The 16,546-nt window shown below is 37.9% G+C and overlaps 1 protein-coding gene across 1 annotated transcript in view; it reads left to right on the top strand.

Annotated features, from left to right (window-relative positions):
• Positions 1 to 14,174, top strand: part of LOC126198665 (3-ketodihydrosphingosine reductase) — a 67,285-nt gene extending 53,111 nt beyond the window's left edge. The window contains exons 7-8 of the mRNA XM_049935148.1: positions 12,491 to 12,592; positions 13,945 to 14,174. Of these exons, the coding sequence (XP_049791105.1) occupies positions 12,491 to 12,592; positions 13,945 to 14,055 (213 nt within the window). The 3' untranslated portion in view covers positions 14,056 to 14,174. The remainder of the gene's footprint in view (positions 1 to 12,490; positions 12,593 to 13,944) is intronic.
• The last annotated feature ends 2,372 nt before the right edge of the window (positions 14,175 to 16,546 follow it).

Raw genomic sequence — 16,546 nt, forward strand, 5'->3', positions numbered from 1 at the left:
TATACTGAGATCTGTTTCATGCGTAAACAGGCTATTCTCAAAAATTGTCTCATAGGTAATAGAAGCCAGAAACAATCATAAGATCAAGGACCTTGTACAGAAATCTGCATGATTGTCTTTTTTCTGCATCTGCAGTGACTAATGATTTTTTCTGTAGCCTAAAAACTGTCTGTAAGTTTGTTTTCTCTGATCTCCAAAAAATTATACCATATCTAATCACAGACACAAAATACGTGTGATATATAACTTTTTTTACTGGCACTTCTATTATACTACTTATAACATTCATTTGCAAATCTTGGACTATTTAGACGGTGACACATGACATCTACATGATCTGACCATAATAAATTCTTGTTCAGTATTACACGTAGAAATCTGGTACAGTTTGTGGTGACAAGGTGATTTTCCTCATATTATATTTCAAATAGATCTGGTACAGTTTGTTTTGTGGTAAAGTGGATGATTTGTGTCTTTATTAGATTTAGTTTCAGTGCATATTTCTCACCGAGGTCCCGATTTCAACAAGAGTCAGCTGAAGATGGCTAATTAAATTTTCACTTTTCTCACAACAGATCTAACGGTTTGTTGGAGATGGTAGAAGGCTGAGTGGTTCTAGAATTCATGCAGAAATTCTCAAAACACTACACTGACTATCGCTGTTGAATCATCTGTGTAAAGAATTGTGTCTGAATTTATGTTAGTTGGCATGCCATTTATATTATACAATAACAGTATTGGCCCAAACAGGCCCAAGGATAGACCCTTGTGGCATGCCTTATTCTGTCCTTTTCCAACTTGAGAAGTATCTCTTGCCATTTTCTTCTGTTACTACTCTTTGTTTCCTGTTTAATAGGTAAGATGACATCCAACACAGCGAATTTTCACTGAAACCATATGCTTGTAACTTACAAAGTAGTAGTTTGTGATCTGCTGTGACAGAGGCTCCAGTTAGGTCACAAAAGATGCCTAATACACCCATTTTACTATCTAAACTACTACTAATTTCTGTAATAAGTTCATTGATGTCTTGCACAGTGCAGTGTCGTACTTGGAAAGCATGCTGATTGTTCTGGATAACATTATGCAGATTATTATAGTTAACTATCTGGTTGCGTGCTACTCATCAGATATTTTGGAAAATATCGATAACAAAGAGATTGGTTGATTATTACCCACATCATCATGTCTGTCTTTTTTATAAATGAGTTGTATTTCAACATACTTCAATCTATTGGGAAAACATTCTTCCTCGAAAGATTGAGTGATTATAAGGAACAGAGGATATGCAATACTGTTGGTGATTGCCTCTATTATTTTTCTAGGAGTTTCAGCCCAGCTTACAGAATTTAAATTCTTCAAAGACTTTATATCAGCTACTTCTGAATGGGATATATGTGCAAATTTGAATTCAGTGGAGTTAGGTAAAGTAGGAACAGGATACACATTTGGAGTTGAAAGTTTGTCAGTTGGACATGGATTTATGAAGTGGCTGTTAAAAGCTTCACAGATCTGTGTAGGGTTCAGAACAGTCTCACCTGCAACTATCTAGTTCAAGTTTTGATTGTCTGCCTTTTTTATACCTATTTCATTGTTTACAATGGACCGTATTGCCTTAAACTTATTTTTAGCATTTGAAATGTAAATATTATTCACTAATTTTTTTGGCCTGTCTGACTACTTTGTCAAAGATTTTTTTTATATTGCCTTATATAATTTAAGAATTCTGGGTCTGTATTGACTTATGCCTTCATATGAAGGAAGTTCTCTTTTCCTCATGCTTGAAATCTGAATACCCCTTGTTATCCATGATCCCTTCTTAGGCAAGTCAGTTTTTATAGTTACAAAAGGAAAGCATTCATGAACACCATCAGGAAGGTCTCCAGAAAGTTATTGAAATTTTCATTTACTGAGGACTGAGCAGTAAATGGCCATGAGATGAGGCTGATTTTACTGACTAACATTTCCGTATTTTCTTGTTTAAAATTTCTGACCTTCCTATTTGTGTACCTTGGGGTAACACAAAGTAATGGCACTGATAGAGCATTGTGGTCTGAGATCTCTAAGATTACTGTATATTTTCCTGTTACTCTGTAATTTAAGCTATTAGCAGTATTATCTAAACTTGTCATTTCTATAAAATTTAGAATAAAACAATGTGTGGACATCAGCTCCTTCATCTTAAAGGCAAATTTGTCATTTTCTTCTCACATATATATTGAAATCAGCACAAACAACAATTTTTTATGTAACTTTTCAGTTTTGAGTTAATGGAGTAAATTTTCACGCTTGACCAGAAAACTGCAGGATATTGAGTAACCAGGGGTACGAAATATGCTCAATATCAGCATGTTATAATCCTTAAGTGCCATGCAGCAACTCTGAAATCTGTGTTCTTAATTTAAATCATTGAAATTTTGCCTGATATGGTATTTTACTGATGAATGAACCATAATAGTCAAGCCATCATACCTTTGTTTCTACAGAAGCCAGTTGCTACTTCATAATCTGTAAGTTTGTTCAATAAATTTGTATATTCATCTCTAAGCCAGTGTTCACATAAGAAAATGACCTTCCCAGACCATTTTGTTCTCTAGAAGTACTTCCAAGTCATGAAGCTTATTGACCGGATTATTTGATAAACCTTCCAATATTTAAATGCATGATAAGATTATTATTTGCAATTCTAGATATGATGTCATCAAAATTATCTGTTTTAAACTGACCAGGAAGAACTTTTTGTAGGTTACTTATCTTACTGTTTCTTTCACTTCAGTTTCTACTAAAAATCCTTAACATGGTTTGGTGGTGAAATTTTTCTCTTGTTATGGGGATGACTGACTCCCTATTGCTTCTTCTGCTGTTGTTTCTTCTGTTGATATTGTTGATTCTTATGCTGCTGCTGCTGCTGTTGTTTATTTCCTTGCTGCTTGTTCTTGTGATGATAATGGTCCTGATTCTGGCGATGCTGATGCAGCTGCCACTGGTGACAGTGACACTGTTGTCACTGTGGTGGTGGTTCTGCTGTAGATTGAGATGATGATGGTGCTTCTGTAGTTCCTGCCACTTCTGAAGAGGACTGTTTTGCTTCAGTTGATATTGATTTTGGCTGCCACTGTTGATGGCTGTGCTGTATCAACTGATGATGGTGGTTTTGTTTCTGATATTAATAGTGGTTCCTTTGAAAGGGCGTAGCTGATTTCCTTCCTCAGTCTGAGCTTGTGGTCTGTTTTTAATGACATTATCGCCAATGGAACATTAAAAAGTTATCTTCATTTTTAAACAGTGTATTAAAAAATATGAAGACTTTGGAACAGATAATTAAAAAGGGTACTGAGTATTGCCAATGAAACTGGGAAGAGGAAAACGAGGTGTTGGAGTAAACTGTTTGGCATTCCTGAATGATTGTGTTGTACTGTCTGTAAATTTGGAAGACACAGAAATGTAAATCAGTCACTTGGAGTAGATAGCCAAGAAAGCAAGTTTAAGAACCCCCAAGGAGAAGATGAAATTTTTTGCTAAAAAAAAATCACCAAAATTTTTAGTGACCTACATTAGCAACACAAAAAACATGTTTAGAAATCTAGGAGAGATAATGAAAGAAAATTGATTAAAGCAATATGCCAAAGATTAAATGTCAGACTAAATCGAAAAAGGATATGGAATAATGAAGACTTTTAACAACAAAAACAACAGCAGCAGCAACAACAAGAGAAAGCAGTAGCAAAAAGAAATGTTTACATAAGCTAAGCGATAGAGATTAAAATTATTTAAAAGAAGAGGGAGCCTCTTACAGAACCTAATAAAAGAGAAAAAGAAAAGGATGAAATTTGCTGATTTTAACATAAACATAAAAAAAAGAATACAGTGAATCATCACAATTTATTGATGTGATTCAAGCAATTTGGTTTCAAGTTGAATTTCACAGAATTCACAAGAGAAAATAAGCATACTGCAAACTGTAATTCTGACAAATAATACATTTGATGATACAAGAAAATGCTGCATTGATTTAGGGATATCTGATCATTCTGCATTGTAAATAAATAAATGAGGCATTAAGAAAACAAGCATCAAACAATACCTCAGCAAACAAAATATGCCTAAGCTTGTTCTGTTGTAGGCTTGAAGAAGTAATTTGGCTTTCAGATCATTGAATACAAGTTATAAAAATTATGATAGTTTTCTTGGAAGTTTTTTGCAAAACTTTTCCCACTACAGACTGCCATAAAAAATTACATACAAACATCTGCTGGCACAAAACTGTCAAGTGTTAAAAAACTGAAAAATAATACAAACATAGATTTTATAAAATGGTATAAAAAACTATCTGGAAGGATGCTAAAGACAGCAAAAGAAATTCCACACAAAATATTCATTCTGACCCATTCAAATAAACCAAATGCTGTGTGGTAAGTCATAAATATGAAGTTGGTGTGATAGATGGCAGTCCACAAATTTCCAAAATCAAGTTTGGTGGCAAATCCATTGTAAATTCCTCTGAAAAATCAGAATACTTCAGTGAGTTTTTTTAATATATGTATCTAAATCAGATGATGTTGTAAGTAGTTACCTAGAGAATGTCCATCCCTTTGGATTCAGGCAGGATAACAGGGAAGCCCTAACTAAATTTGGAAAAACTGGAGCAAAAGATGTAGAATAGTAGTATTGTCCTTAAGAAATAAAAATTGGAATGGATGGAATGAAATATCCACTAGAGTAACTAAAAGAGTTTCTGGTAAAATATCAGGACCCCTATCTGTAATTATTAATAATAAAGTATTTGAAAAAAATTGTACAACTCAGATCCAAAATTTCATAGCAATATCTAATATCATCATGTTAAATGAGATTGGCTTCCAGAAAGGCAAAAGTATAACAAGTGCCATCAACATTATGAAGGCTTTTGACTGTGTAAACCAATCTCTACTACTCCACAAAATAGAAGGATACAGAAAATACTTTTAATACAGAATCAACAGTAGTGCTTTGAAATTGTTCAAATCATATTTAGCAGAGAGAAAGCAAAGGTTATGGGTAATGTCGGGTCAGTAAATTGTTTTTCAGGCTGCAAAATTATTTCACAGGGAGTTCCACAAGATACCATTTTAGTCTAATCATATTGTTTTATATAAGCGATTTATCTCTATATATAACATCCTACTCAGTTTTATGTGTGGACTATACTTCTTTACTTGCTGAAAGTGAGACCACAGAACAAATTTCCCAAAGACTCGTTGGCTCCCTAAAGAGTTTAGAATATTGGTTTGATCTAAACGGATTAAAATTAAACATGACAAAGACTTAACTAACAATAATGGAAATTCATTGATGGAAAAATACGTAAAGTAAGGGAAAGGCAACCACTCACCTATAGTGGACTAATGAGTGGTGTACAGAAACACAGAACAGAAAACAGTATTCACTCTAGCTTTTGAGCCCTTGCTCTTTCTCTAGTAAAAGTACACACACACACACACACACACACACACACACACACACACACACACACAATCACAATCTCATGGTCACAGCGAGACTGATAGACTGATTATTGATTATTGGAGAGCAGTTGCCTGATCAGGAGGAGGTGGGGAGGGAATAGGAAAGGTCACAGGAGGAAAGGAAGGGATAATGGGATAGTGTGAGGCAGGTCTTTCAAGAGATGACTCAGCAGCTGCACAAGATGAAAGGAATTCAGAGGGTAGAGCGTATAAGAGATAGCACGATGGAGAGTGGGAGGGGGAATGGAGAAGTGGAGAGGAGAGAAAGATGAAGATGGAGGGGGAAAAGAAAGAGAGAGAGGTGAGAAAGGGAGGGTGGAGGAGAGAGGAGAAGAGGGGAGGGGGGGTAAAGTGAGGCAGTGGAAAACTGGTTAGCAGAGGTTCAGGCAAGCAGTACTGTGAGAGTGCAGGATATGCTGGAGAGACAATTACCATGTTCCCATAGTTCAGAGAAACTTGTATTGGAAGGGAGAATCCAAATGGCCAATGAAGGGAAGCAGCTGTTGAAGTCATTTACTTTGTGATGCCCAACATGTTCAGCAACTATATGGTCAAGTCTACGGTTGACAGTGTGGTGGTGGCCATTCATGCAAGTGGACAATTTGTTACTTGTCGTGCTCTCAAAGAATGCTGTACAGTAGTTGCAGCATAGCAGATATATAGCGTGGTTGGTTTCACAGTTGGCCATGCCTTTTATAGAGTAGGTCGTGCCTGTGACTGGACTGTGGTAGGATGTGGTGAAGGGGTGTATGGGACTCGTCTTGACCTGCATCAACCACAGGGCAATGACCCATGGGGTACAGTATTCAGAGCAGAATTGAAGGAGGGATGGACAAAAGATATTCTGTAGGTTTTGTGAGTGGCGGAATAATACTTTTGGTGATGTGGGTAGGATTTTGGGATGGATATTCCTCATGTCAGGGCATGATGAGAAATAATCAAAACCCTGGTGAAGGATGTGGTTGAGCTTTTTAAGGTCAAGTTGATACTGGCTGGTCAACAGGTTTATTGGCATTAGAGGAGGAGATGGAATGGGAGATCTGTTCATCATGAGCTGGGCAGGATATTATCTGTGGATAAAGGCTGTTGGTGGTTGCCATACTTGATATGAAAAGATGTATGTATGGAGCGATTTGAGATGTGAAGATCAAGATCTAGGAAGATAGCTCATTGAGTTGAAAAGAAGCAGGTGATGCAGATTGTGGAGTAGGTGTTGAGGTTATGGATGAAATGTGAGCTCACCAACTTGTTTTCTGTTGTCTGTTCACATTCATGTCAGTTTGTCATCATACAGCTGAAAATCGTAAGTACAGGATGGTGTTTACTGAATAACACATACAACCCCACAGTTTTGGCATCACTTTCCCACACATTTATTAGCCACAAGGTTCATTGTTGGGACAATGACTAGTTTTAAGTCCTTAATTAAAGTTACCACTGTCAACAATCACTTGTACTAGAAACAATCATAGTCCAAGCCTCTTGCCAACTACAACACAACTCGGTCAGAATATTCATTAATTTGAATTACAGAAATCACTTGAATATTTTTGGGCATTGACATTACTGAGTTTTTGTTCATGCTATTACATGTATTTTCATGAACAAATTGTGACTAGCTATTGCGTGAGCGGACGCTGAGAGCACACTCAACATAGGTGTTACATATTTGTTAACTTGACCAGGACTGTATGCAGACGGACTGACATTGAGTGACATCTGAACTAATTAAAGACTTTTGTATGAACAAATTTTTATTTCAGAAACTACATAACCATTTGAGAAATCTTTAGGCTAAATTTTACTGTGCAAGATGGGCTATAAGTATAAATAAAAATTTGGGTTGTGAAAAATGCTGTGGTGTAAGAATTTAGAAAATTTTATGGAATCATTTTATACACCTGTGCCAGGAATACCCAACTTAGGAATACAAACATCATATTGAAAATCATGGTAAATTATGTGTAAGCTTAAGTAAAGACGTAATAAATAAGCAAAGTACATAATCTTGTGCATAAAATTCAGGCCTGCAGAAGTATAATGGCAAAGGTGGAAATTTAACAAGCATAGTGGAAAAATCTGTAGTGGAAAATGTGGCTGCTTCTGAAATTGGATATTAATTATCTCAGTAATTAAGTAAACAGAATCTGAAATATGTTATTTGAAAGTTGAGCTGTAACTCTTTGTGACTTGATGTCACTATATCTAGAAATATGTATTGACTCACAAGTTTTTTGTTATTATATAATGAGGTGGAATTTTCAAATAGGTATAACTTGTAATTAACTGATTTTCCAGTAGAACAAAGTGCAGCATCAATATCAGCACATCAAAATTGTTACCGTGAATAATGAATCCAAGTGGGAAACAGCTTGATATTTTGGAATTTTCAAACACCTTCCACATGTGTGCGATTTAGAGAATGTGCAAAATCTGAGAAATAAGCCAAGGGAAAAAGAAAATTACAGATTAACAGGAGTTGAAGTCATAATAGATGGAATAGTTCCAAATTGCTATCTCACATGAGTCCAGATCATGAAAATTTCACCAATGAATCTGAACCAGACGAGGGGATTTAAATGTGGACTTGGTAGGAAGAATTCCTCCAGATGACCAATAAATAAATTAGCATAGGTTGTTGCCTTGCGAGTACCTGTAGCAGGACCATGGGTTTGTTTATACATTTGGCTTTTGAAAGTGAAATAATTGTAGACTGGAATGGGGTTGGCTAAGAGGATTTGGAAATGGGTGGTGATTTTGGCATCAGGATGTCATTGGGAAAAATAGTGGGCAGTGGGATGTTAGTATATTAGGATGTTGTATCCACAGCCCAACAAGGAGTCTGATGATAACGGGACAGGAACTGTGGAAAGGTGGTTGGAGAAGTGAGCAGTGTCTTGAATGTAGGATGGGAGTTGATGGACAGTATTTGGAGGTGTTGGTCAACAAAGGCAGAGGTTCATTCTATGGGAGCATTGTACCTGGCCACAACAATATGACCAGTGGGAAGACCTATGCTATTGTTTTTTGTGGAGTAGGTAAAACAGGATCGATTTCAACCAAATTTGGCACGGGGAGATATAGGCAAATATGTGTGCTTTTTCCTGCGCCTGGTGGCATATAGGCTGCCCTGCTTGACACACGTTCTGTGTAGGGACAGCATCTGTTTGCCAAATCAATCTGCTTTGCAGGGCAGCCTGTCTGTCAGGAGCAAGAAACTGTTTTCTGGGCCCCAACAGGTAGGCAGTAGGCAGGCTTGCACAACAGGCATGTTGTTTTGGGGTAAAATCAACCTGCTTTGCATGGCGACCTGTACATCAGGTGCAAGTAAGTGATTTCCAAGCCCCTGATGTGTACCCTGCCCCGCATGGCAGGCATGTTGTGGGAGTAGTGTTGGCCTGCTTTGAACTGTATTGCAGGGACTACATGTGCTGATGAGCATGGCTGCAGATAGGTTGAGATGGACAGAGGGAAGGGTAGGAAGAAATAGACACAGAGAGAGAGAGAGAGAGAAGGAGGGGGGGGGAGAGGAGGAGATGCACGAGGAAGGTGTAGAGGGGTGGTGGAAAAGGAAGAGGGAGAGGTGGAGCTGGAAAGAGAGAGAGGGAGGAGATTATGTTCATAGGGAGAGGGGAGGAAGATTTGGCCAGAGAGAGAGGAGTAGAGGAAATGGACAAAGAGAGAGAAAGGAAGATGAAGAGAGGGGGGGGGGGAGAGGAAATAGACAGACAGAGGTAGACAAGAAGAGGGAAGGGACGAGATGTGTTCAATTTCTACATCAAACGCATATGAAGATGAAGCTGTGGGGAAAAGCTGGTAATAAAAAAAACTGAAAATTTTCACATTGTGGAACTAGTTTGGTGTAAAAAAAAATTAATATTAATTTTATTTCAATTTTAATATACTATATATGAGTCAGTTATATTACTTATGTTGTCTATTTATGTGCGCAACTTATGAGATAATAAAATCCTGATTTTGATATTGACATAATTGAAACTGGCATATGTTCCTGATGTTGACCTTAATGAAAAGAAGAAAGCTATTGACTAAAATTGAAAATGTTCTGTCCTTAATAGTTGATACTACTGAAGTAAAATTGTAGGTGATAGTCACAATAAACAAATAACAGCATTGTCTGACAAACCAGATCAAAATTAGGTAATAATACACTATTGCGAATCTTGAAGTTTTTGTGGAGAATTGAATGTTCCATTTTAGGGCTTGCAGCCAGTTCATTATTTCTACTGTTTTGACTCAAATCCTAACATTTGCTTATGCCAGTTGGTGTCGGACTTTGAGTGTGAATTTCTAGTTTCTTATTTCTTGATATGCCAGATTATCTACAGCAAAATGCCAGGCATATGTGTCATATATGCCTTATTTTTATTGTAGCATCACCTACGTGATATATTATTTTTTGGTGGTTTGATAACAAATGCATCAACAATGAAATGGTGTGAATGTGACATACATATACATGGGTGTGTCAAATTGGTGGTAAGCATCAGACAGTACAGAAACTCAAACAAGAGTAAGACTAAGAAGGAAATGGATACTTGAATTGTCCAACTGAAAATCCTCATCCTTGTTGATTAAGCTGTGTATCAATGGTTTGTCCATTAGTTCTGAGTACAACAGTTCATAATGCGTGGGAACTCCATGGTATCAGTCACTGTATAGAAACTTCAAAAGAAACAGAGATTACTGCATAATAAGAGCAAAACAAGTCATAGGGCTATAGATAGAGATACACTGAATGAAACGCATTTGGCTGTCAAGAGAGCAATGTGTGATGCCTTCAGTGACTGCTGTAGCAAAATATTGTCAAATGACATGTCACAAAATCCAAAGAAATTCTGGCCATATGTAAAGACTGTTAGTGACACCAAAGTTAGTTTCCAGTCAGTAGCGAGGGAGGCAGGAACTGAAATTGAGGGTAGCAAAGCGAAAGCTGAAATGCTTAACTCCGTTTTCAGTAGGACATACCCTCTGCCATGCACCTCACAGTGGTTTGCGGAGTGTAGATGGAGATGTAGATCTAGTTCCCTGCTGAGTGACTCTCAAGAACATGAGGCTGTAGTCAGAATCTAACAAGTGTTTTATTTATTTAAATGACCAGTGTAAATCCAGTGTTCATTCCCAACATATTTATTTGTCTGTAGAAAGCAATTGTGTCATTGTTTGATACTTCATTCTTGCATTGTGCACATAGTTTGTCTCATATAACGGTGAGTTTAATGCATTGCTAATATCTCGTATGGAGCTGGCCGCTGTGGCCCAGTGGTTCTAAGCGCTTCAGTCCGGAACCGCGCGGCCACTACGGTCGCAGTTTCGAATCCTGCATCAGGCATGGATGTGTGTGATGTCCTTAGGTTAGTTAGGTTTAAGTAGTTCTAAGTCTAGGGGACTGATGACCTCAGATGTTAAGTCCCATAGTGCTTAGAGCCTTTCTTTTATCTCCTATGAAATATTTTGAAGACAGTGACTTTGTTGCCATATAAAGCCATATTTTACTCCAGATAGATAATTTACTTTTGGAGAATTTGAAGAGAGGGGCATTGAAGTTTTCAGTTTTGAAAATAACTGTGTTCTGGAGCTACACTGATGACACATTAATTATAAGAAATTGGAGTTCACAGATCATCTCAACTTATTAACATAGGAAAATTACAGTTACCACAAAACGGATGTCTACAGGTTTTGGATTTTGTTTGTTCAACAGGTCAAGGATGGGACTCTAAGGCATTTTATTTAAGGCATATATATCTACAGTTATACTTGCAGAAATATTGTGTAAAATAGAGGCTTTCAAAGAACTTTCAGGCAATGTGTAAATGTTATTAAGTAATCATATGAATATAATAGAGGGAAACATTCCACGTGAGAAAAATATATCTAAAAACAAAGATGATGTGACTTACCAAACGAAAGTGCTGGCAGGTCGATAGACACAAAAACATACACACAAAATTCAAGCTTTCGCAACCAACAGTTGCTTCATCAGGAAAGAGGGAAGGAGAGGGAAAGACGAAAGGATGTGGGTTTTAAGGGAGAGGGTAAGGAGTCATTCCAATCCCGGGAGCGGAAAGACTTACCTTAGGGGGAAAAAGGACAGGTATACACTCGCACACACACATATCCATCCGCACATACACAGACACAAGCAGACATTTGTAAAGGCAAAGAGTTTGGGCAGAGATGTCAGTCGAGGCGGAAGTACAGAGGCAAAGATGTTGTTGAAAGACAGGTGAGGTATGAGCGGCGGCAACTTGAAAGTAGCGGAGGTTGAGGCCTGGCGGATAACGAGAAGAGAGGATATACTGAAGGGCAAGTTCCCATCTCTGGAGTTCTGACAGGTTGGTGTTAGTGGGAAGTATCTAGATAACCCGGACGGTGTAACACTGTGCCAAGATGTGCTGGCCGTGCACCAAGGCATGTTTAGCCACAGGGTGATCCTCATTACCAACAAACACTGTCTACCTGTGTCCATTCATGCGAATGGACAGTTGGTTGCTGGTCATTCCCACATAGAAAGCTTCACAGTGTAGGCAGGTCAGTTGGTAAATCACGTGGGTGCTTTCACATGTGGCTCTGCCTTTGATCGTGTACACTCTTTGCCTTTACAAATGTCTGCTTGTGTCTGTGTATGTGCAGATGGATATGTGTGTGTGTGCGCGTGTATACCTGTCCTTTTTTCCTCCTAAGGTAAGTCTTTCCGCTCCCGGGATTGGAATGACTCCTTACCCTCTCCCTTAAAACGCACATCCTTTCGTCTTTCCCTCTCCTTCCCTCTTTCCTGATGAAGCAACCGTTGGTTGCGAAAGCTTGAATTTTGTGTGTATGTTTGTGTTTGTTTGTGTGTCTATCAACCTGCCAGCGCTTTCTTTTGGTAAGTCACATCATCTTTGTTTTTAGATTTTTTAAGTAATCACGTTGACATATGATTATTATTTATTACTAATTTTTTTTTTAATTTGTTGCAGTGTAAGGAGTTCTTCAGCACAGTGGGATTTGAGAGTTGGCTTCTGAGAACTATTAGTGCAGGAATGGCTCCAGTGACCTCATTGATAGAATTATTTTCACAGGTTTGTAGTTTATTTTTCTGTTATTACAACAATGCTCATATTACAGCATCTCATCCAACATGCATTTGTCTGTGTGTCATTGCCTAGAGCATTATTTGCTGGTTTGTCATCATATAGAACGGTTCTAGGTGCTTCAGTCTGGAACCGCGCTGCTGCTAGGGTCGCAGGTTCGAATCCTGCCTCAGGTATGGATGTGTGTGATGTCCTTAGGTTAGTTAAATTTAGGTAGTTCTAAGTCTACGGGATTGATGACCTCAGATGTTAAGTCCCATAGTGCTTAGAGCCATTTTTGTCATCATATAGGCATTTTACATACAGACAGGGATGTACTGAAAATAGAAGTACCATCTCTGCTGTAACACAAGCTTTATTAATGTACTGCACATAAAGCATTTTACAGAGGAAGGTTTAAAAAATACATATAAAAGATGATAAACACCACTCAAGGATTAGTCCTTAGGCCTGTTCCAACTGAATCCTACAAGGCAGTATGAAGAGTGACCAATGATCATGGGACATGTGATCAACATGAAGACATTGCCCCATATTAAAGTTCACTGAATGTGCTAAAATATTAGGAAAACTTAAAAGAAAAAAAAAAAACCTGCATGTGACTCATCTGTGAGAGTAGCACACCTCTGATGTTTTGGCATTTTGAATATCATTTTGATAAAAATCACGTAGCAATTTTGCCCAGATGGCCAGTCTACTCTGATGATTATCTTTGGCACTTAAGAGTGAAATCTCACAAGTGTATGCTGGCTTCTTAAGATTTTACTTCTCCCACAAGCAGAACCATATTTTTGAGAAACTTGAGTCATAGCATGTGAATGATCTTTTGCCCATGCGTACTGCTATTACTGTACAGTACTGACCTTAATATTCATTTCAGTCATGGCACAAAAATCTCTAGGCTTGAGCATATTGTGATCAAACTGAAACTACAATGATTATATATTTAACTACCCTTCCAGCATGTCCTAATGTCCCTACAGTACCACTGGCTTGATTCTGTCATCTCTGTAATGTGCTCTGAAAACAATGCTAATTTAATAGTCTTTCTTCAGTCATCTTGGGAAGTTACAGCTGCTCTGACACAATGATTTCTGTCAGGGAACTGAAATGTGGGAGGACATTGACATCATCTCCTTTCCTTTATCATCAAATATGAACCAAGGTTCACAGGCTTTGTACACATGCACGGAATTGCAATGAAACAACTGACTTCAGTTATTCACTTTATTGTCTTTATTGGCACTCTATATATGGCTTTCTTCCACAAAAGCATTAATTATGTGTAACCATTTGTTATTCTTGACCTGATTTATGTGTTGTTTGCTTCAATTTTCCAGGTGCTACTAATGGGCCCATTTCGTCTAGTCGGTGCTGGATATTTGCTGTCATTTCAAAAAATTGTTCAGAACTGTATGAATAATAAGGTGCCGACAAAGAAGACGGAATGACATATAAAGACTCATACTAAAATTATTGTGATACGTTTGTGATAAGAATATGAATAGGTATTTCTACATAATGTACTTGTCTACATTACATATTAAAAATGAACTGTGTGAGTGTTTCAGTGTTGTTCTTTTATTCCTTCCAAATCACTTCCTGATGGTACACATGTTGCAAGGGACTGCCTTGGGGTGCACGTGTGTGTATGTATGCGCACACTAATGGTAATGGTATTGTAGTCAGAGCACAGCAAGCTGTGTTTAAAAATGCAATTGTTTTGCTTCTTAATTTGTGAAAATAAATGTTTAGTAAATTGATTCATGGAGCTGATGACAAGCCTCAATTCCCAAATACAACAGAAGCACCAGAGAATGATCTGGAGGAAGTCACATTCACCTCCTAATTTATACTTCTCTAAACCACTCGAAGTAAATGCCAAGGTGCACTCTTCGTAAACTCCGAATCAATTTCTTTGAATATCCTTGCCAAAACCATTAATAATCAGTTTCAAGATCTCATGAAGAGTAACATACTTGCAGAGTCTCATACACTGATGAGCCAAAAAATTATGACATCTGCCCATTTCAGTACTGAATGTCGCCTGGTGATATTGGAGGTGTGTGACATGGTAAGGAAATTATAAAAGCAGAGCAGAGACGGATGGTGTGAATGATTCTATTCCTTTTTTTAAAATTACTGTTTGGACTTGTTTGGTGCAGCCCGCCATGAATTCCTCCATTGTGCCAACCTCTTTATCTCAGAGTAGCATTTGCACCCTATATCCTCAATTATTTGTTGGCTGTATTCCAGTTCCTTCTTCTCATACAGCTTTTACCCTCTACAGCAGTGGTTGCCAACCTTTTCTACCTGGTGCCCCTCTTTGCAATCCCAGAATGTTTCATGCCTCCTTGTGTATGGATTTAATCTACAGGGTGTTTATAAATGAATATCGCAGTTTTTGAGCTTTATAATATTTATTACATTAAAATTACAGTTATAAATGAAACATCAAATGAAAGAGCAACTCAAACAGTTGTGTTTGGCACCAGGGCCCATGTGCAACGCGCAATGTTTCCGCCGTAATCCGCTAGACAGCGGTAGTAGCAAAGATGGCGACTAGTGAACTGAAAGCGTTTTGCAGTTTGCAAAGACCGAATCTGTAGTTATTGTACAATGTGCGTTCCGGCTGAAGTTTGGTTATGATCCTCCAAGTGACGATAACAATGGTAGAGGGTATCATCAATTTGAAGATACTGGCTGCCTTCGTAAAGGGGTAGAGCTCAAGACGACCAAGAGTTAGTGAAGAGACTGTTGAGCGAGTGAGAGAGTCATTCACTCATAGCCCAAAGTTGGAAGAAGATGAGCCAGAGAACTTCATTTTCCAGCCACCCACCTCACTGGCATAGCGAAGTACGCCATTGGTTGAACTTAACTGTACCCAAGTGCTGGATAGGCCATAAAGGGCCCAATGACAGGGCTTGCTTTGCATGGCCTCCACATTCACCCGACTTAATGCCATGCGATTTTTTCCTTTGGGGCTTCACCAAGGATTGTGTGTATGTGCCTCCGCTACCAGCAGAGGTCCCTGAATTAAGAAACTGGATTGAAGCAGCTGTTGCTACAATTGCTGAAGACACACTTATCAACGTTTGGGAAGAACTCGGCTATAGACTTGATGTGTGCCATGTGACAAATGGAGCTCACATTGAACATTTATAAGGTTCTTGGTAAAACTGTTTTAGTTGCTATTTCATTTGACAAATCATTTATCGCTGTTAGTTTAATATAATAAATATTATAAAGTGTTAAAACTGCGATATTCATTTATAAACACCCTGTATTAATTAATTAATTTTTTTGCTTCTTTTGAAAAACTTTGACAATAACCTCCAGTTTACACTTTAGTAAAAGAGGGTTATCAAATGTAGAGCAATACAAAACTAGAGTGCTTCAAAGAACTTGCTAGCCAGAATAGAAATGTCTTTATATCTTGGATATCTAATGATATTGTTTTCAGTTGAACAACATTTTCCACATCTAACACTTCTTGTGATGAAAGTTGCAAGAAAAATTCAGAACATCAATGAGACGGTTTGAAATGTTTCTCTCTCTCTCTCTCTCTCTCTCTCTCTCTCTCTCTCTCTCTCTCACAGGCCGATCCTGAATGTTTGGATTCAAACTAGTTTAATCACATCTAAGGTCACCCTCCACATTTAGGCGACTGTGGTGTTTTGTTTTCATGATAGCTAGTGTGAATAATCTGGTCTCACATACATATGTAGATGAGAACTTTTTAAGGCTGTCTTTGCAACTCCTAGATAAAAAGGAAGGAAACTGGTCCAAAAGTCTTCAAACGCCATTTTTTGCAATTGTTATTCAGCACCCAAATCACATTCCAATTTAGTTTCATCAGAAAATCCATCATGTTAGTTGTGATCATCCTAATTTTCGCCGCCAATCTTCTGGAGACCAATTAGGAAAATAAAGTCTGAACTC

Source organism: Schistocerca nitens, chromosome 8 (genome assembly GCF_023898315.1).
Source record: "Schistocerca nitens isolate TAMUIC-IGC-003100 chromosome 8, iqSchNite1.1, whole genome shotgun sequence".
NCBI lineage: Eukaryota > Metazoa > Arthropoda > Insecta > Orthoptera > Acrididae > Schistocerca > Schistocerca nitens.